Source organism: Furipterus horrens, unplaced genomic scaffold (genome assembly GCF_987537825.1).
Source record: "Furipterus horrens unplaced genomic scaffold, mFurHor1.1.pri manual_scaffold_7, whole genome shotgun sequence".
NCBI lineage: Eukaryota > Metazoa > Chordata > Mammalia > Chiroptera > Furipteridae > Furipterus > Furipterus horrens.
This window is the reverse complement of record NW_028327177.1, coordinates 134,609,548-134,630,705: the sequence shown is the minus strand read 5'-3', so window position 1 is coordinate 134,630,705 and position 21,158 is coordinate 134,609,548. Positions and strand designations below refer to the sequence as shown.

Below are 21,158 nucleotides of genomic sequence, written 5' to 3'. Positions count from 1 at the left end.
CTCACACAGCTCGTAGGTCTCACAGGTTAAGAGCCAAACTCAGGTAGTCTGTTCTTAGTCATTCCTGGGCCCTGCTGTTCCTAAAACTTCAGGTGAGTCTGCTGTCAGCTACTCATGCTGAGTTCTACCCTCAAGTGCCAGTTCTCCAGAGAGACTTGGGCATGAACTTCTGAACAATCCCCAACTTTGGCGGAGCCTCACTTGGAGGGAGGGGTGTGCAGGTGAAGGTCCCCTGGGACTGAGAAGCAGGCCAGAAGGAGGGACCATGATCTCTGGAAAACAACACCCTCCCCTCTCCAGCCCTCCCTGAGTCCCCTCTGTTTTGTGATCAGCACAGCCATTCCATCTCAGGCATTTATTTATTCCTGGTGTCCTTCCCACAGTAATTTCAGGGAGCTTGAAAGGACAGATGCACAGTGTCTCCCCTGAAGAGGCCCCAGCACGTAACGCCTGGCTTATTGCCACAACGGCCTCGTACTGACACCTTGATGATGATCGCTGCACGTGGGGAGACCGACCCCTCCTGGTTTTCTTAGAACTTCCCCAGTTCTCAAATGGAAAGTCCCTTGTTCTGGGAAACCCTGCAGAGATGGGCAACAGGGACAGCTGGTCACCCTCAGGACACAGGACACAGGACACCAAGTCTACTTGCTAAAAGACTAAAAATTGAGCTCAAAGCTTCCTAACAGCCAAGGCAAAGAGGGAGAAATAGCATCTGTCCTGAGATTTGTAGTGTCTCGAACGGTACCATCCCGCAGAACTTTCCACAAGGATGGGGACGTTGTGCACTGTCCAGTATGACAATTACCAGGTACCTCTCGCTATGAGGCACCTAAAATGGGGCTAGTGTGGTGGAGGAGCTGAATTTTACATTTTATTTTATTTTAATCTATTTAAATGTAAATAGTCACATGTGGCTAGTGGGGACTGTATTATCTAGCACAGTTAGATAAAAACAAACCTGGTTGTCAGGAAAAGCTTCTTTATCGGTATTGCTGTCTGAGAAATGTCCACTATGAGTTATCACACTTGAGGTAAATACAGAAGTGGGCTCCGCCCGGTGTTTTTCTTATTCTTTTTATATTATGTTTCAATTACAGTTTACATTCAGTGTTATTGTGTATTAGTTTCAAATGTACAGCATAGTGTGGTTAGACAATCATGTGCTTGACTGAGCGGCCCCTGATATTTCAAGTACCCACTTTCTTTTCTTCCCTACATAATAACAGCAGGCACTTCTATAGCCTACATGCTAAGTGCTGTCATCAAACCTTTTCATGTCTTAATTTATTCAATTCTCAAAACCAGAGCAGGTAGGCACCTCGGGCATCCCCAGGGCAGAGGCTCCTCCCCTCCCGGCCGAAAGGCAGTTACATTTTCCTGACCAGGGAGAGCCAGGAGCCTGGGGAGCGGCAGGAAGGTAGGAAAAGGCAGGGGAAACAGGAAAGGGCAGGAGACCAGGGAGAGGGCTTCCCGGATGCCCCTCGGTCCCCACCCCCGGCCACCGCCACACGACAGAGGCTGACTCAGTGGAAAAAGTGAGCAGTGCCTGGTGTCGCTCCCTGGCACCAGACCGCACAGGGGAGGTCAGAAGGAAAGCCCTGTCCTGCCAGGTTAAGGAAGAGGCACCTGCACAGCCTTAGACAGGCAGCCTGGGCCGCACGCCACCTCCACGTGTGCTCTGGGTGGTCCCTGAGGCCCCTCGCCACACTGGCCCCTTCCCGGCCTAAGGGCCTGGGTCGCTGCTAAGCCCCTCGGGCTTTGGGCAGCAAAGGAGGGGCAGGTGTGACCCAGCCCGCCCCCTCCTTCTGTGACTGGGAGCTGGTGACTCTGGGCTCAGAAATAACCCCATCGTCAGCTCCCCACCTGCCTCCTCTCGCCTCCCCTCCATTCCCTGAAAGTCTGGGCCCTGAGTCAGAGGGAAGAGCCCAAACGTAAACAAGGACCCAGAGAATCTGCTATGGAAACCGCAGAGACATTCTGTGGAATTCTTTGCTAAATCAGGGACCCGGCCAAGAGTTAAGGCCTGCAAATTCCGATCTGTAGACTGAGCTGGGGGGCATGAGGAGGAATGGATACAGGGGGGCAATTTTTAATGCAGAGGGGGTAGGGGGGAGAGGAACTAGGCCTTATCGCAGAGGAAGAGGGGGGTCAGGCCTCCCCGGGGGGCTTCAGTCTCCAGGCACAATGGACACACACTCATCAGTCCAGAGTGGGGAGGTGGGGGGCTCACAGGATGAGGGGACAGGGCTGTCCAGGTGTCAGATACCCTTCCTTATTCGCTTCCTCAAAATGGTCTGGGACCCCGGTGCCCCACACCAGGACTGAGTCACTGAGCCCGGTCCTCAGGTCAGGCTCAGATGAATGAAGCTGTCTCCTCACTCCTCCCCTCCCCAGCAGAAAGGACATGTAACCGATTCCCCAGGATGGAAGAATGACTTCCACAAGCCCTAAAAATAACCGAACCACTTCATACTCTGAACTTAGCCTCTGCTGCCCGCCCCCACCCTGGCCCACCCCTAGCCAGCAAGATAAAGGCAGCTGCTGGGACTGGCAGGGGACAGAGACCCGGAGCCAGGGCAGCAAGAGGGCATCTCACGGAACCAGCAGAGTAGACCCAACCTGAGCAAGGAGCTCAAGAGGAGCGACAGACCCTTAAGCCACACCTGCCACAGACCCCAAGCATCACACCTGCCGAGTGAGACCCTAGGTAAGTACACCATCCTCTGTCTTTCCACGGCAGGCTGCTAGCCAGGTTGGGGTCCCCTCTAGGCCCTCCAAATGCTTTCAGGGCAGCATGCATTGGGGGGCAGAAAGAGGTTGAGGGGCCATGCCTGTGAGTGGAGGGCTCTCTAGTATAAAAAGACTGCATGAGGAAGTTAAGGGAGGTTTAGAGTGTGAGCCCCATGGGCGCTCTCAGACTGGTGGCCACAGGCCTGAGGCCGGAAGAAGAGGCAAATTCTTGCTGGTCTGAAAAAAATCCAGAAAGGCATTCAGGGGGAGGCGGCCTGGAGGTGCAATATTTAAAATACACGTGTGGAGCTCCCCAGGCTTCAGGGGTTCCTCCCAGGAAGGCCCAGTGTCTGGAGGAGAGAGGGGGAGAGGAGGGCTGGGAGGGCTTGTGGGTGGAGGGTGGGAAGCAGGTCCAACTCTCTGTTGCTAGGACAAGCTCTGTGACTGTGAGTGAAAACCCTGATGTGACTGGCCCAGGAATGTCCCCAAGGCTGGCTTGCGCCATCAGACTGCCCAGTGGGGAAGCCCTGGGGGCAGGCCTGGGGGGCACAAGGTGGGAAGACCTGCCCAGAGAGGGGCTGGACCACAGAGGCTCAGATTGGGAAGAGAGGTGGGGTCACCCTGAGGGGTTGACCAGCTCTAGGAGGCCAAGCTCTGGGACACTTCTTGGGGCTCAGGCTCCCACCCTAAGTCTGGTCCCAGTTCTGAATTATGCCCTCCCCCTAACCCCCCATCCCTGCCTTCCAGAAACTTAAGCTCCGGAGTCTCAGGTCAGGCAGGGGCAGGCATGGGAGAGTCAGAAGTTAGGAGCCCTGTTTCAGGCCCTGCTGCTGCTTTGCGGAGCCTCCTGGAACAGCTCCTTTCTCCTCTCCGTGCCTTGGTTTCCCCATCTGAACAGTGACCTCTGAGGGTCCTTAGGTCTGACATCCCTGGACTCCATGATTCTAACAGTATGTGACCACAGCAGGGATTCTGGAGATTCCTGGGGTTGGCGGAGGGGTGGAGTTAGTGGCCTTGCACATGCCATCTGCTCAGGCCACACTGGTGGTGACACAATGGGCAGGAGGTGGGGACAGGCATGGTTTGCCTTTGGCAGCGGTTCCTCATTAGAACTCAGGGACTAAAGGAACACCTAGAATGTCCGGGGAGACTCAGGTGGCAGGTTTCAGAGTTCACATTCCGCAGGGTTCTGATGGCTTTGGTGGCCAATCTGGGGTGGGGGTAGGGCAAGCAGGAGGAAGCCCTGCCCCCACCTGCTGCCACTGTCCCTGCACCTCCCCTCAGGCCCATGTCCCTTTGGCCAGTGAAGGGTTCCAGGCCCCGGTACTGGTCATCCTGCAAGCCAGGGGCCTGTCACCAGCTCAGGAGGCAGGGGCAGGATCAGAGACCCTGGGGAAGAGAAGATGAGATGGGCCAAGGTGACCGGGGTCCCACTGGCTGAGCCTGAGCCCCACCCCCCACCCCCATGGAGCCCAGGGCTGCCCAGGACCTCAGCTATATTTAGCATCAAGTGTGGAGCTGAGCAGTGGGTCAGGAGCAGTGGGGGAGGGGGGGTGGGGGGGTGGGCACATGCTTCTCATTCTTTCCCTACTGGCCTCTGGGGACTGTTAGTACACCTGTCACAAGACAGATAAGATAAAGAAGATGGAGACCAGAGGAGGACTTGAGAGGTGGGAGGCCATGGAGGGAGGCAGGGGTGAGGTGGGGGGCAGGCGATACCTTGGTGGAAACTGATTGATATGAAGATGGAGAAAGGAGAGGACCACGGAACCAGATTCGGGCTGGTTGCACACAGTTGGGACCAAGTCTCCATGAGCAATGGGCACGACTGTCTCTGCAGAGGGTCCCACTGCCCGCCCTCCCTGTAGGCGTACCCTCCTTCTCCTAGAGGTGCCTGCTGGGGACTGTTAAGAAAGTGTCACACTGCCCACCCTCTATTTCTTGGGAGCCAGGTCCCAAATAGGCTGTAGGAGCCCCAGATCAGCAGTACCTGTTATTCATTCACCAAGATCTGACTCCTTCTGGGCCTCAGTTTCCTCATCTTTAATTATGAATGGTTGGGCTAGAAGACCCTTAAGATCCCCCTAGCTCAGACCTCTGGGTCTTGGGGTATAGTACAGAAACCCCTACCTGGGATTTGGGATCTAGCTCTGCTAACCACGTGATACCTGGTGAGCCTCTACTGCTTCCTTTCTGTAGCATGGGCTGTAGGCCCTAGGTCTGTGGGGCTGGGGGACTGGGCAAGGTTGGAGACTGACTTTTGAGCCCAAGTAGAGAGGTTGGGCAAGATGCCCCATGGAAGTGGCAGGTGCGCCCTCTGGTGTGATGAAAGGGAATTCCTTCTCCATGAAAAATAGTCACCTGTTTAAGGACCGCCCCCCCCGCCCCCCCATCTGAGACCCCATAAAAGTCAGGATTCCCTCAGGCCGCTCACCTGGGACTCCGCCAGGGAAAGCTGCTTTTGGTAAAGGAAGGTGAGGATGGGGCACATCCAGTTGGCCTGCTGGAGGTCTGAGTATCCCTTGTGGGGCTGAAGGACAGAAAGAACTTCGTGGCCAGCAGAGCCCTGCTTGCTCAGGTGATTCTGGGGAAGTTCGGGACTCACCTTGGTGGATGGTTCCATATGCCCTAAGGTTAAGATGTGTCACACACCAAGCATGCAGGTGGCAGGGTGAGACCCACATGACGTCTGTCTGGAGAGGGCATGTCACCGCGGCCCTGCTCTGCCCCTGCGCCCTGCTCCCTCCCATTTCTCCCAGCAACCAGCCCCCTCCCACCTAAGGCCCATCCTCATCTCTGCCATTCTCTTCAGAAGGATGTCCAACGGCCAGACGCAGGTGGCCCCCACACCGACCATCCAGATGTCCACTGCAGAGGACCTGCCCCTCCCTCCACCGCCAGCCCTGGAGGATCTGCCACTGCCCCCCGCCAAGGAGTCCTTCTCCAAGTTCCACCAGCAGCGGCAAGCTAACGAGCTCCGCCGCCTCTACAGGCACATCCACCCTGAGCTCCGCAAGAACCTGGCCGAGGCTGTGGCTGAAGACCTGGCTGAGGTCCTGGGTTCTGAGGAGCCCACCGAGGGTGATGTCCAGTGCATGCGCTGGATCTTTGAGAACTGGCGGCTGGATGCCATTGGGGACCATGAGAAGCCAGCTGCCAAGGAGCCCGTGCCCAGCGGTGACGTCCAGGCCACTTCCCGCAAGTTTGAGGAAGGCTCTTTCGCCAACAGCATAGACCAGGAGCCAGCCAGACCTCAGCCATGCAGAGGGGATGTTCGTGCAGCCCGCCGGCTGTTTGAGACAAAGCCACTGGATGAGCTGACGGGTCAGGCCGAGGCACCGGAGGCCACGGCGAGGGAGCCTGCAGCCAGCGGAGATGTCCAGGGCACCAGGCTGCTCTTCGAAACTCGGCCACTGGACCGCCTGGGCTCCCGCCCCTCCCTCCAGGAGCAGAGTCCCTTGGAGCTGCGCTCAGAGATCCAGGAGCTGAAGGGTGACGTGAAGAAGACAGTGAAGCTGTTCCAAACGGAGCCTTTGTGTGCCATCCAGGATGCAGAAGGCGCCATCCATGAGGTCAAGGCTGCATGCCGGGAGGAGATCCAAAGCAATGCGGTGAGGCTAGCTCGTTGGCTCTTTGAGACTCAACCTCTGGATGCCATCAACCGGGACCCCAGCCAGGTGCGCGTGATCCGGGGGATCTCCCTGGAGGAGGGGACCCAGCCTGATGTCAGTGCAACTCGCTGGATCTTTGAGACGCAGCCCCTGGATGCTATCCGGGAGATCCTAGTGGACGAGAAGGACTTCCAGCCATCCCCAGACCTTGTCACTCCTGGTCCAGATGTTCAGCAGCAGCGGCATCTATTTGAGACCCGAGCACTAGACACTCTAAAAGGGGAAGAGGAGGCTGGGGCAGAGGTCCCACCCAAAGAGGAAGTGGTCCCTGGTGATGTCCGATCTACCCTGTGGCTATTTGAAATGAAGCCCTTGGACACTCCCAGAGACAATATCCAAGTGGGTCACCTGCAGCGGGTGGGTCCCCGGGAGGGTGATGGTTCCTCAGTACTGTCCCTCTCTCCAAGTGTCCCCCAGAAGGATGGGGTGAAGGGGGACGTGAAGACCTTCAAAAACCTTTTTGAGACCCTTCCCCTGGACAGCATTGGGCAGGGTGAGTCTTCTACCCTCAGGAATGTGAGTGAACTAGAGGGAAATGATTCTGCCGGGCAGTCTCAGGACATAGGGTCCCCAGTGTATGCCATGCAGGATGGCAAAGGCCACCTCCATGCCCTGACCTCTGTGAGCAGAGAGCAAGTTGTTGGAGGTGATGTGCAGGGCTACAGGTGGATGTTTGAGACGCAGCCCCTAGACCGACTGGGCCGAAATCCCAGTACCGTTGATGTAGTGCGGGGCATCACCCGGCAGGAAGTGGTGGCTGGAGATGTGGGCACTGCCCGGTGGCTCTTTGAGACCCAGCCCCTGGAAGTAATCCACCAAAGGGAGCGGCAGGAACGACTGGAAGAAGAGGGAAAGAGTCCAGCAGGTCCCCAGCCTGAGGCACTGCCCAAGGGTGACGTGCAGACCATCCGGTGGTTGTTCGAGACATGTCCGATGAGTGAGTTGGCAGAGAAGCAGGGGTCAGAGGGCACGGATCCCACAACTCAGGCTGAGGCACGGTCCTGCACCTGGATGTTCATGCCCCAATCCCTGGACAGGCCAGCAGGCTCCAGGGAGCAACACCTGCAGGTTAGCCAGGTCCAGGCTGGAGACAGACAGACAGACAGACACATCTTTGAGACTGAACCTCTGCAGGCATCAGGCCGTCCCTGTGGAAGAGGGCCTGTGCGATACTGCAGCCGAGTGGAGATTCCTTCAGGGCAGGTGTCTCGTCAGAAGGAGGTTTTCCAGGCCCTGGAGGCAGGCAAGAGGGAAGACCAGGGGTCAAGGTCAACCCCTGAGCCCATCCCTTCTGGCTCTGTGAACAAGTTCACTTGGCTCTTTGAGAATTGCCCCATGGGCTCCCTGGCAGCTGAAAGCATCCGAGGGGGCGACCTCCAGGAAGAGCAGACTGGGGGCCCATCGGGCAGGGTGCTAGAGAGGTCGGAGACTGCGGCTGAGGGGACCCTGCGGATGCTGCACACCACGCCTGGCCTCCTGCACCATGGAGGCATCCTCATGGAGGCCCGAGCGCCAGGGGAGCTCTGCCTTGCCAAGTATGTGCTCCCGAGCCCAGGGCAGGGCGGCCCCCACATACGGAAGGAAGAGCTGGTGTCTGGCGAGCTTCCCAGGATTGTCCGCCAAGTGCTGCAACGGCCGGACGTGGACCAGCAGGGGCTGCTGGTTCAGGAGGACCCAGCGGGCCAGCTCCAGCTCAAGCCGCTGAGGCTTCCAGCTCCGGGTGGCAGTAGGAATGTCGAAGACCTGGACCCGGAGTTCCAGCAGTTGCTAGCCTGTGGCTTGGGCACCTCCGCGGCGAGGACTGGGCTGGTGATGCAGGAGACAGAGCAGGGCCTGGTCTCCCTGACTGCCTACTCCCTGCAGCCCCGGCTGGCCAGCAGGGCCCCCGAGAGGAGCAGTGTGCAGCTGCTGGCCAGCTGCATAGACAAAGGAGACCTGAGTGGCCTGCACAGCCTGCGGTGGGAGCCACCGGATGACCCAAGTCCCGTGCCAGCTGGCGAGGGGGCCCAGAGGCTGTCCCCAACTGAGAGCATCATTCATGTTCCCCCCCTGGACTCCAGCATGGGGATGGGGTATCTGAGAGGCCCAGGAGCCACCCCCTGTCCTGCACAGACCATTGCAAAGGCAGTCCCTCTGGCTGGCAAAGAAAAGCAAGAAGATAGGTGCGCTGGGCAGAAAGGGATGGAAGCTTTGGGAAAGTCAGAAGGAGCCACGACCACACCTCCGGGGCCCGGGGCGCCAGACCTCCAGGCCGCCATGCAGAGTCTGCGGATGGCCACAGCGGAGGCCCAGAGCCTGCACCAGCACGCTCTGAATAAGCACAAGCAGAGCCTCACCTGCGGAGCAATCTCCATACCCTCCCAGGATGGCCTTTGGCAAGTGCCGGCCACAGCCACTGGGACTGCTGAAAGCAATACCAGGCCTATGGCTGGAGGTGACCCCAGGATCCCAGCAGCCTCCAGAAAGGTCAGTGGGGAACAGAAAGTACTACCTGGAGGGCTGCCTGGGGGGTGGGTGGCTATTCAGGATGGCATCTACACCGCTCACCCTGTGAGGACCTTTGACCTACCTGGAGGTGTTCAGCCCTCTGAGAGGGAGCACCCACCAAGGGGCAGGGAGACAGCCCTCTCGGCCCAGGCTTCCAGCCCACTCCACGAATGCCCAGGCCAGAGTCTTGGGCCAGGGCGGGAGGAGCCTGGGGGCTACACACAGAGGGCCCAGGGGCCTCCAGAGAAAACCGTGCCAGGAGTTGGCCCTGGGGGCCTCCACGCTGCAGAGACCACCTTGAAGGCCGCTTCTTCAGCCCATCACACTCTGGCCTCTGGGCCACAGGCTGCAGGTGCCAGCCTGCACTCCCATAATGCATCTGTTCCTCCTCCTCCTCCTCTCCCAGCTGCTGTGACAGGACCTGACTTCCCAGCCCAAGCCCACCATGATGAGGACTCCACCCGGCAGGCCTCTGAGCTGCTGCAAGACCCCCTTCTCCACTCCCACAGCAGCCCTGCTGGCCAAAGAACCTCTGGGGAGTCACAGACAAACACCCTGAAACTGGAGCCCACCATGCCCCCAAGGAAAAAGCCCAAGCTGCCCCCCAAACCTGCATACCTAAGCCAGATCCCCCCTCCTCGGAGGTTGCCCAAGCCCTCAGCTCGATCTCTCAGCTCCTCCCAGGGAGAATACAAACCAGGGGAGACAGATGCAGCCATGCCTCAGCTGGCCAAGGCCTCTACCACTACAGGCCAGGGACACGCATCTCTGACCGGATGTTCCAGTGGGAAGAGCCAGCCCAGCCCCCAACATGGCCCCAATGCCATGGCCACTAGGCCGACCAAGGATCAGACCGTGGGTTGCAATACCCAGAGCCCTGACCCCTCCAAGCTCTCAGCCCTCAGCAGTGACCCTACCTCACCACAGGAGGGCTCCAGCACCCCAGAAGAGACGCTGATGGAAGGTTCCTATAAAGGGGCCCCTGAGAGCCCTGAGATTCTGCAGGGAAGCCAGCAGGAGCTCCAGAGCCTCTTGAGCCAGGTGCACTCCCTGGAGAAGGAGGCCGAAAGCAGCGTGGACGTGCGGGCACTGAGGAGACTCTTTGAGGCTGTGCCCCAACTGGAAGGGGCCCTTCAGGCTCCTGCTGCCCGCTGTAAGCCCGAGGCCTCAATGGAGCAGGCCTTTGGGGAGCTGACGAGGGTCAGCACAGAGGTGGCTCGGCTGAAGGAACAGACCCTGGCCAGGCTGCTGGACATTGAGGAAGCTGTGCACAAGGCCCTCAGCTCCATGTCTGGCCTCCAGTCTGAGGCTAACACCAAGGGCCACTCCGAAGGACCCCTAAATGACCGCAGTGCTTACAAGGTCAGTGTTATGGGCAGCCGCAGAGCCAGGCCCAGCAGCTCAGGCCTGGAGGTCAGGGGTCAAACTGGAGCCAAGAGCCAAACCGACGTTACATGCCATACTGAAGTACAGAGTCGAGCCAAGGTCGGAAATCACACAGAGGCCAGAGGTCAAGCAGTCTCAACAGCCCATTCCACCAGCAGGCTGGAGACCCTGAGAGAAGATTCAGGCCTCCCTCCTGTCTCTCCTTCTAGCAGAGATTTACCCTCGTCTCCAACCTTCATCTCCATTAAGTCAGCCACAAGGAAGCTTGTGGAGGCTCCCAGCCCCAGGGGTGGCCCAGGCATCTCAGCGAAAAGCCCAAACCTGGCCGAGGACGTGAGCCAGGCCCTGCTCTACCAGAAAGACGTTCAGGACAATGTGGAGGAAAAGGAGGTCACCCAGTGCTCTGGACAGCCCCAGCCTGCCCCTGCCCCAGCCAGCCCCGTGCCCAGCGGGCGGCAGAGGAGTGTTCTGGAGCTACACACTGGGCCTCGCGGCTCCCAGCACTGTGGAGCCGTGAGAACTGGGACTGAGCAGTACGAGGAGGTGGGCCAGTGTGGACACTCAGTCCTTATATCCTCCACGACAGTCACTGAGCAGGCAGGGCTCCCCGGCCCCCACTTTGGTCTCCAAGCCTCTCGCTTGTTAAAACAGTTCCTGCGAAGCCCCACAGAACTCAATGGGGGCCTGGCGGAAGCGGAGACAGTGCTGGTGCCCTGTGGCCACTCCCAGCCTGCAGCCCCGTGAGCCCCTCTGCCTTCCACCTGCCCCTGGGGCACCCCCCTCCAGGGAATTGAGGTGGGCGCCTACCTCCTGCACACAAGAGGCCAGACCAAGAAGAAAAGGCATCTTCAGAGACTTACAGGTGTTTTCCCTTTTATCGGCTCCAATAGGCCCCGTTCTTGCAAAGGGAGAAAGAAAGATCGACAAAGGCCCACCGGGAGGCCTGGGGAACAGGAGTCGGGTTGAGGATCTCAGCTGTGTGAGGAGGGTGTATGAAGCTCAGGCACATGTACTGCTCACGCAGGGCTGGACCCCATGCTGACGTGTACGAGTCTGTGTGCCACTGCTCCAGACGGACCCCCCTGAGCGACCCGCCACCCTCAGTCTTTACTGCTTTTATTATGAGTTGAAATCTCAGCCATCTGCTCCTGAATTCCGGGAGAGGACAGGGCCAGCTAGACACTGGATTGGCTTCCCTGTTTGGGATCAAGCTGAGGGATCCAGAAGGGCCCTGCTGCAGCCCCTTTGTCACCATCTCCATGGATCAGAGGGTCATCCTTGGCTGCTCAAAGGTCACACAGACAAGGCTGGCAATCAGTAATGTCCCTATAGGCCAAAGGAACTGCCTCCCTGCCCCCCACTGCCCCCCACTATGCACCCAAAGGGGAAGAAAAAAGTCTGAATAAACCCCAGTTTTATTCTCTCCTCTGTGTGTGTCTGACTGGGCTTCTAGGTCCCCATTGTGGGACAAAACAGCCACAACCTCCAGGTACCCCGTTTTCCTGGCAACAGCAGTGTTGGAGGGCTGGGAAAAGCCACCCCTTTTTCTGCTATCTTGGCTGGAACCCAGGAAAGTCTGCCCATGCCCCTGCTCTTCTTTCTCTTGTCACCCCCCCCTCCCCCATACACACACACTGCCTGCCTCTGGCCTCCCCTCCTGGTGATTCTTGGACACCATCCTGGAGTGTCATCTGATCAGAATCCTGCTCCAGAGTGGGAGAGTAGCCCAGTCAGGCCTGGGAATATCTCTTCTCACCTCTAGGTGGAGTCCCGGTCTTGTTCATCTCAGTATCTCTAGTGCTTAATCAAGAGTGCCTGGAAGGCACTGCATAAATGTCAAATAAATTAACGCACAGATAAATGAAATGATGAAGTGAATTCACAGATTCATCCAACTACCATTTATTGAGCACCTACTGCATGCCAGGTTCCGTTCAGGGTGCTAAGAATAGATATGAACAAGGCAGAATGTACCCCTAACTAACCTCATGGAACTTAGCTTGAAAAAGGGAAGACAATGTATTATAAGCAGTTAAGATCATTTTAGAGGGGAGCGATACTGTGAAGGACATAAAAAACAAGGTCAGCCCATGAGAAAGGGGCTGGCAGTTACTTGGCTTGGGTGGTGGGAGAAGGCACCTCTTCGGAGGTGACCTGAGACAACAGAGGAGGCCGTCCTAATAGGTGGAGGCAGCGGCTAGGGGCAAGACGAGGGAGAGGTTTGTGGATGGGCGGTGAGCTCGTGAGCGGCATTGTGCACCAGGGAGAGCAGGGGCCGCTGGGTGAGGCCTCATCCAGTGCCCGGCACACCTGCTGCCACACCTGCCGCGGACGCCTGGGCCCGGCTCGCCCTCTGCTGGGGGAAGGGGCGGGGCTGGAAGCTAAGCCCGCGGCCGAAGGCGGAGCACACCCCTCCCAGGCCCCGCCCCCGGAACCCGACGTGGGGGGGGCTGTGTTCCCGCCCTTCCGTCGCCAAGGTGACGATGACGTCACCCAGGCCGCCGGGTTCGGAATGTTCAGGCGGCTATGGCCGTTGCCGGGAAACGCCTGGCAGGCGCTCAGCCAGGGGCAGGCTCCGCGCGGCCGTCTCCGGACGCCAGTACGCGCTGTCCTGGCCCGCCCTGGCTCCGAGCCTCCCTCCGCGACTCCAGACGGCTGTCGGGTTCCGGTCCTCACCCACGTCGCGGCTCCGCCCGGGGCCGACCTGCCGGCCAGGCGCCTCCTCCCTTCTTGTTACTCTCTGTCACCGCCTGTGTCCCGAGTGTGTCCACCAGCCCCCGTCTTAACTGCCATCATCCTACCTCAGGCCACCATCCATCCCCCCCTTTCGCCGACCCCTACCATAACCTCCTAAGTGGTCTTTCCTTCCGTCGCCCTGTGTTTACAGTCTGTCATCCACCTGACAGCCAAAGCTCTTATCAAGACCAAAGTCACTTCTGTATAATACGCTCCCCGGGCTTCCCGACTCACTCCGCCTGAAATTTATTCTCAGCCGCCTGGAAGCGCAACTTCATTGCTCCACTCCCCTCCTCCCCCACAGCCTCCTAGTTACACTGACCTTCTTGACCTTAAGAGATCACGCCAAGCTTATTTCTGCCTCAGGGCCTTTGCATGCACTGTACGGTCTTCCTGGAAGTCTCTTTGCTCGGACCTTTAGTGGCTGGGCTCCTTCTCAGATTCCAGCTCAAATGTCTCTCCAGAAAGGCCTTTCCCGACCGGTACTTATCCTGCATCCTCCTCCCCACGTCCCCCCATCTAACCAGGCCTTCTTCCAAATTATCATGCTGTTTTCAATCATCACAATATAAAATTACCTTGCTCATGTATTTGCTTATCGTTCATGTTCTACATACTATTCCTGCATAGCAAACCACCTCAAATGCAGTGGTTTAAACAACAGCCATTTTATAATGCTCATGAATTCTGTAGGTCAGGAATTTGGACAAAACACAGTGGGGATGGCTTGTCTTTATGCTGTGAAGTGTGTGGGGCCACAGCTGGGAAGTCACAATGGCTGGAGGTGATTGGACAGCTCAGTTCTGGAAACATCCGAAGATTCACTCATTCACGTGTCTGTCAATTGATGCTGGCTGGCTGTTGGCTGGGACTTCAGCTGGGCTGTCAGCCAAAACACACATGCATGGCCCCTCCATGTGACCTGGGCCACCTCACAGCACGGCAATCTCAGGGTAGTTGGACTTTCTACATTTCGTCTCAAGGTTCCAAAGGCATGTGTCCCAGCTAGCAAGGCAGAAGCCGTATTGCCTTTTATGACCTAGCCTCAGAAGTCACACAAAATCACTTCTGCATTCTGTTGGTTACAAGTGAGTCACCAGTCTTCCTGGAAAAGGTATTGGACATCACCTTTTGACGAGGAAGAGGCAAAGTTCTAGAAGACATGTGACGGTCTTTGGAAAATGCCACCTCCACAGTCCAGTCTTTCCCCCCCCCCACCCCCCCACTGGAATAGCATCCCCATGCAAACCACTTCTTGTTTACTTGTGTATCTCCCGTGTCTGGAATGGTGCAAGCGTACATAGTAGGTGCTCAATCCATGTTTTAGAGTGAATAAATAAAAGTTTGTCTTTCAAAGAGTCATTTGAGCCCAGCTCTTCTCCCTGTAAGTGTATTTCCTGCTCCAGCCCTTGATTTTGGCCTGGTCTGCTCTGGAGGAAGCCCAGTGTTTGCACTGGAAGGTAGAAGCCAAGTATGGTTTTGCGGAGCGGGCAGGGATGGGGGGCGGAGTTACTGGGGACTGAGAAATGTGTAGCCAAATGAGGTTCTGGAACAGTGTCCTACTACTGTAAGGGGTGTTGAAAACCCAGTCTGTTTTTCTCATCTGAACTCTGGAAATGCCAAGGGGAGGGCTGTAGTTTTGTTCTCCCGGCCATGGGGAGTGGGAAAGTGGCCCAGTGGGAATGGAGCTTTGGAGAGGTACCTCGGGCAACAGGGGAAAGGGGGGTTGTAATGCCTATTAGGAGCCATTGCAGAGATCTGGGGAAGAGGTGGCCCTGAAGCCGCCCACAGGTCTGTTGAGGCACACAGCTTCTCCCTGCTGTGCTATTGGTGAAAGACCTTCCACCCGATCTTCCAAAAGTCCTGAATCTCACCCAGTTTCTTCTCTTCTCTCCTTTTCCATGAGAGACGTGGGCAGAGGGGCAAGCCCCTCACACCAATCCGTTATGGCCTCCCAAATCTCTCCATATCTGCTCTGAGGGTTTGGATGTCATACCATGGCAACAGCCACCCCAATGTCCTCCCTACTTCCAGTGCCACCCCCAAACTGTTAGTCCTCCAGCCCAGCCCAGCCCAGCCCAGCCCTGCAGCAGCCCCCTCACTATTTCTACCATGAAACCCACACTCCTAGGTCAGCAAGGCCCTCTCGTACAGCTGCTTCCTGTAGCTGTAGCCTCCCCCACGAGACCCTACCTTCTAGGTGCTTTAAAGCTCTATCCAGGCTGTGTTGTGCCAGCCTGGTTTTGCCCATGGCTAGTTTACCCACTAGGCACAGCAGGCATGGAATTTGGGGGTAACTTTTAGGTAGAAGAAAATGCTTTATTTAATAAGTAACATTAACATATTCCTCTTTATACGAGTTGGTAAAATATGTTTTAAAATATTTTTTATGGAGGGAGCCCATGCAGGCAAAAGTGTCTAGGGGCCTACGAAAGTCATAATGCAGCCCTTGGTCTGCTTCTGCAATGCTCTCCCCGCCGCCCCCACCCCCACCCCACCCCTTCCTTTGTCCACACTGCCCTTTCTGGAAGACGGTCTTGGAGACTCGGCCCGAGGCAACCTTTGCAAGGAAGCAAAAGCCATCCAGTGTCCTTTGACCTCTGAACCTTATTAAGTTCTGGAGCCAGAAAATCCGGTTGTAACCTTGGTTGTAACCTTTTGGTGTTGTGTGTCTCTCCCCTACGATACTGCTAGTACCTGCAAATCAGCACCCCACCCCCCCACCCCCGCGCTCCCTCCCTTTTCTTCATCTTGGTACCTGCGCTCCCCCTTTGGCAGAGCTGCCAAGTTACAAGCTAGCTAAGTTCAAAGAAAACTCTGCCAGAGGCTCAACCTGGGGGTACTCGGGAATAACCCCCGGCCCCAAACCAGGAACGATGGGGGCGGGGCGCGCGCGTGTGCGCCGCGGGGGGCGGGTACTCGGGCCCCGCAGGCGGCCGCTGGGCCACACACCCCGGCCGGCTCCACCCGTCCCTGATCGCGAGAAGGAAACTGGCTCTGCGGCTTTCGGTCTTCTGGCCCCAAAGCCCCGCCCCTCCCACCCCCCACCGACGCACCCCTTTCCTTCTCCCCTCCGACCTCCCCCGTTAGGTTTCTAACGAAAAAGTGCTGCTGAGAATTCCCAGAAGGTCCCGGATGTGAAGTCACTGGTGTGAGGTCACCGAGCCTGGTTCCAGGAATCAGATGCTTGTGGGGGAGGAAGGAAAGCGCAGAAACCAGGGGAGAGAGCGGAGCTGTGGGTGCCCTCGGACGGCGGGACAGCCTGACTCAACTGGGTCCCAGGCTCGATCTCCAGCCTGGTCCGGGCAGCTCTGACACCAGGAGAGGTTCCCAAGGAAAAGATGCTTCACTCCTCCCATACTAGAGAAATGCTGATCAGACACCTATACACCGATCTGGGTTAACCGAGATCATGGTGTTGGAGCAGGTGGGCACACAGGAGGGAGAAATGGGGTGGGGGAAATTGGCTGGGCCTTCCAGTTTGGACAACATCAGAATCTTAAAGGAACATACGTTTTGACCCAACCAATTCCACGACAGACATGAACACAGGATGGATGCATAAGATGGTTCACAGTAGCATTGTTAAAATACCAGATTGGAAGTCACCTTAATGTCCACCTGCAGGGAACGGATTAAATAAAGTATATGACACTTCTGTCCCCTGGGATACTGTGCCATGTGGAAAAGAACGAGGAGGCAGTTGTGTATGGGCCAAATGTCCAAGATACAGTTGTTGGGTAAACAAAACTGGAGAGTATCCTCCCACCTTCTGCCTGTGCCCCCCCCCCCATTGTGATGTTTTAAAGACATATATTCATTTAACAAGTACATATTGAGCACCTGTCAAGTACCAGACACGTTGTAGACACTAGGGATATAGCAGTGCACAAAGCAAAGCAAGCCGCTGATTCATGCAGGTTATGGGGGTGGGAGTAAATAAATGAAATGCATGAAGCGTGGATAAGTGCGTCCCATGAAGGCAATGAGAGTAAGGAGTTTAGAAAATGCTGGAAGTTGTGCTGTTTTAGATGGGATGGTCAGGGAAGAGCCTCTTGGACAAGTTTACATTTAAGCAGAGAGAGGGCAGAGAACTTCAGGTACCTGTTAGGCAGAGGACAGAGAAAGTGCAAAGGCCCTGAGGCAGGATTTTACTTGGTCTGTGAGGAGCAGTGGGGAGTCCAGTGTGGCTGAAGCAGAAGGGGCAAGGAGCAGAGTGGTACAAGGGAGTGTCCCCACATGGTGAAGGTGCGGGAAGGGGACCGTGGAGGCCCTTGTAGGGGCTTTGGCTTTTATAGTGAGATGGGAAGCTAATGAAGGGGTCTTGAGCAAAAAAGGCCATGATCTGACATAGGCTTTAACAGATCACTTGGGCTGCTGAGTGGCGCTGGATGACAGAGGGTTAAGGGTGGAATCAGAGAGCCCAGGGTGGAGGCTGTTGCAATAACCCAAGGGAGACACAACAGTGTCTGGACAAGGGTGATAGAAGATGTCAAGCAGTGATGTGCTTCTAGATGTATTTTGATAGTCGAACTGATAGAATTTGCTGATAGAACAGATGTGCCTGTGAGAGAAAGAGGAGTCAGAGTGATTGTGTAACTATTGGGTTGGCCAAAAAGTCTGTTTGGTTTTTTTCCGTACGATGGCTCTGGTAGTGCTTAGTTTTCTTTAATTTCATTCAAAACAATTTTGTTAGATTGTATTTGACAGCTGTCATATCAGCATGCTTTTTTTTTTCTAATCAAAATTGGTGAATTTTTGTGTAACCACTTTAATATTGAAGATGGAAGAAAATCAACGTTTTTGGCATATTAGGCTTTATTATTTCAAGAAAGGTAAAAATGAAACTGAAATGCAAAAAAGATTTGTGCCGTGTATGGAGAAGGTGCTGTGACTAATGAAACATGTCAAAAGTGGTTTGAAAAGTTTTATGCTGGGGATTTCGTGCTGGATGATACTGAAGTTGACAGCGATCAGATCAAGACATTAATTGAGAACAGTCAACGTTATGCCACATGGGAGAAAGCTGACGTACTCAAAACATCCAAATCAAGAAAGTTATTGGTGAAAATGAAAATTGTGTCTTTTATTTTATGGAAAAAAACATACAAACTTTTTGGCCAATCCAATACAAAGCATGGAGTTGTCACTTACCAGGACAGAGAAGACTGGGAGGAGCAGTTTTGGGGAGTGGGGTAAGGAGTCTGTAGTCTGAGCTGCTTCCATGGGTCAGGGGTTCAGAGGTGACAGAAATATGAGAGTTGTTTGGAATTTGTAGCAGGGAGGGTCCCAGAGGGGAACAGCTGGAACGCTAGGACTGAGAAATTTGAGAAGGGTTTAATAAATGGACTCTCTACAGAAGTGTAGCAGGGCATAGAGAAACCACGGGGACCATGTAGGACCCCAGGGCTTATAGCAATCCTTAGTTCTGAAGGGGTCAGAGGAGAAAGTTGCTGGAACATGGGGACAGAGAGCTAAGGGGAGAGGACAACACCCAAATTGGTGTGATTTCATCCAAGGAAGGAGATTTATGTTGGATATATATGTTTGAATGTTGCCAACAGACAAGAGCTGAGGCCTTTGGTGGGGAAGTGCAGCCAGGCCATGGCAACCCTACAGGGCGAATATATATCCTCACCTCACGCTCCTCCCTCCCTCTCTCCAAATTTATGTCTCTGTTGGCCAGTGGTCAGACCCCATGGGAAGCCAAAGGGCAAGGGAATCACTGAGTTGGCTCATACAGATCAGTCCCCAGGTATAGAGCAGAGGTGGGCGTTGGTTCTGGAACAGCAATGGAACACGCCCAGCACAGGGGTCAGCAGTGAGGATGGTATGCAAAGCCCAGCTGAAGAAGGGGCTGCTTGGGGGATGAACACAGATAGAACAGGGGCTGAGGTCATTGGCCCAGGGTCATCTGATATTTAGAGATTGAGAGATAAAATAGAAACAGGAAAGGATCCTTCAAGAAAGCAATGGGTGAGACAGGAGAACAAAGGGCCAAGCCCCAGCGAAGTGACACAAGTGTGTCTAGTAGGAGAGAGGGAGGCAGGGACAGGGAGGGCTGGGATAAGGCCCCACAGGTCAAGGAGGATGAGGGTGTGTGTGTGTAAAGTACATAGACTGTTTCTGGAAAGAGACAAAAAACAAAAACAAAAGCGAAACCTATTCATAATGCCCTTTAGTAGAGAGACCTAGGGTGAGCAGAAGGAAGAAGACCTCACTTTTCATTTTATTCCAGTTTGGATATTTTTAACCATGTACATGTTTGACTTTTATCAAAAGGAAGAAAATATAATTAAAAAAAAAAAAAAAAAAAAAAAGGACAGACTCCCATGGCAGGAAAGATACAATTTTACAGGAAGTAGATCCACATTTCTCCCTAATCACCTGGAAGACAGGCTTGGGGAGCACTGATACTTTTGGGAGAGAATGGAGGGAGCCTGGGAGGACAGCCCGGCAGGCACAGAGGTGCTGGAAGGTTCTCCCTGTGTAAGTTTGGCCAATGGCTTTAGGAGCAGTGACACCAAAAATCTGGTGTGAACCATGTCCTGTTGCTCCCTCAGCTACATGCCCCCCCCCCCCACTCCTCCATCCAGCCCTAGAATTAAGGAAAACTTAATTCTTCACAACTTGGTGTCTTTTCGATAATATTACATGGCACGCTTTAAGATTTTCAATCTCTTTAAAAAATATTTGAAAGAGAGAGAGGAAGGGAGAGGGGGAGAGAGGTAAATATTGATTTGTTATTTCACTTATGTATGCCTTCATTGGTTGATTCTTTTATGTGCCCTGACTGGGCATCAAACCCACAACCTTTATGAATCAGAAAAGTGCTCTAACCAACTGAGCTATCTGGCCAGGGCAAGATTTTCAATCTTGTACATCAAAAATAAAGGCTATTCCTTGGATGAAATTGCACATTCTTGGATGTTGTAATCTTGGAGGAGAATGGGTCTTCATAAATCTGATGAAGCTGTTCTTTAGACAGGTTACTTCTCTGCAGAGCATAGACTCCTTTGGATTAGAAGCAGTTTTTTTTTTTTTTTTTTTCCTTCCAGTTAAGAATCAGCTCCAGGTGAAAAACCATTTCAAGATTGTGCACTAATTCTTATCTCTATCGCAGGTGCTGAAGACAGGGACCCACTTAAAGGTCCTAGTAGAACGAGTCTCTCGGGAGCCTCAGGACAACTTCAGGAAGCTTCTCAACAGGTGGAGGGATGGGGATGAAGGGGGCTCCTGGGGGGAGCCCTGGGAAACCTGTGTTCCTCCTTTCCTGGGGCTGCTTCGTTGGGCTGGGACGGGAGATTCCCAGTCAAACAGGCCTGAGACATTTCTAACTCAGGGTTTCCCCAAAGGGAAGGGATAGAAAAGGAAGGGAGCCACCAGCCCATCTCCCCTCTTGAGAACTGACTGTGACATTCTTGGTCTGGGCTCCATGTGACCCTCTATCTCCCACTCCTCGAATAACTCAGATTTTTCAATACGCCCTAGAGTCTCTGTCTCTGTCCTGTTAAAAAGAAAATTCCAGGAGAGCAGACACCTTGTTTGTATTAGTTGCCACTAATGATCCATGACTAGAATAGTACCTGGCGTAGTTCAGTAACTAGGATGAGTAAATGCACAAAATGACTTTTCCACAGCTCAACCTGGATTTCAGAGAGGAAATCTGGAGAACTCTGCTGATCATCCTTTCCTACACATTCTCTGCATCATCTCCTCCGAATGGGCGTCCTGGGCCAGCAGCCTGCACCCTGCAGTGGACTGGAGCTGCCACCAACTGCCTGGAGAGCTGAGTGTGCCCATCTCTTCCCAATTTCACCTCGGTGCCAGTATCTTGAAATCAGCCATGGTGGGAGAATTTACACCATGGGAACTGGCAAACACTGCAAACCATGACCCCCACCCCCCTCCAAGGAACTGGTTGTTAAACATTTACCAGCTCATTACTGCCTCTGGTCCTGTTTCTGCCACTTACACGCTCTACAGTCCAGAGGAGTGATCAGTCACTCTGAGCTTGCGTTCTCTCTAAGACAGAGATCCCATGGAACCTACCAAACAGGACTGTCTGGAGGGTGCAGTGTGATGACAGTGCTGGAATGTATTTAACACGATGTTTGCCTTCTAGTAAATACACAGTCCACTTTA

General features: G+C 54.8%; 1 protein-coding gene across 3 annotated transcripts; it reads left to right on the top strand.

Annotated features, from left to right (window-relative positions):
* The first annotated feature begins 2,544 nt into the window (after window positions 1-2,544).
* Window positions 2,545-21,158, top strand: XIRP1 (xin actin binding repeat containing 1). Of its 3 annotated transcripts, XR_016512432.1 has the most exons (3): window positions 2,545-2,710; window positions 20,137-20,222; window positions 20,654-21,158. XR_016512432.1 is itself a non-coding variant. In XM_090284533.1 (2 exons), the coding sequence occupies exon 2, from the start codon at window positions 5,550-5,552 to the stop codon at window positions 11,019-11,021; it is 5,472 nt and encodes a 1,823-aa protein (XP_090140659.1). In that variant the 5' UTR covers window positions 2,545-2,710; window position 5,549; the 3' UTR covers window positions 11,022-11,700. The 3 variants fall into 3 exon arrangements, 2 of the variants coding, with proteins under 2 accessions (XP_090140659.1, XP_090140658.1); XM_090284533.1 differs by lacking the exons at window positions 20,137-20,222; window positions 20,654-21,158 and adding an exon at window positions 5,549-11,700; XM_090284532.1 differs by lacking the exons at window positions 20,137-20,222; window positions 20,654-21,158 and adding an exon at window positions 5,546-11,700.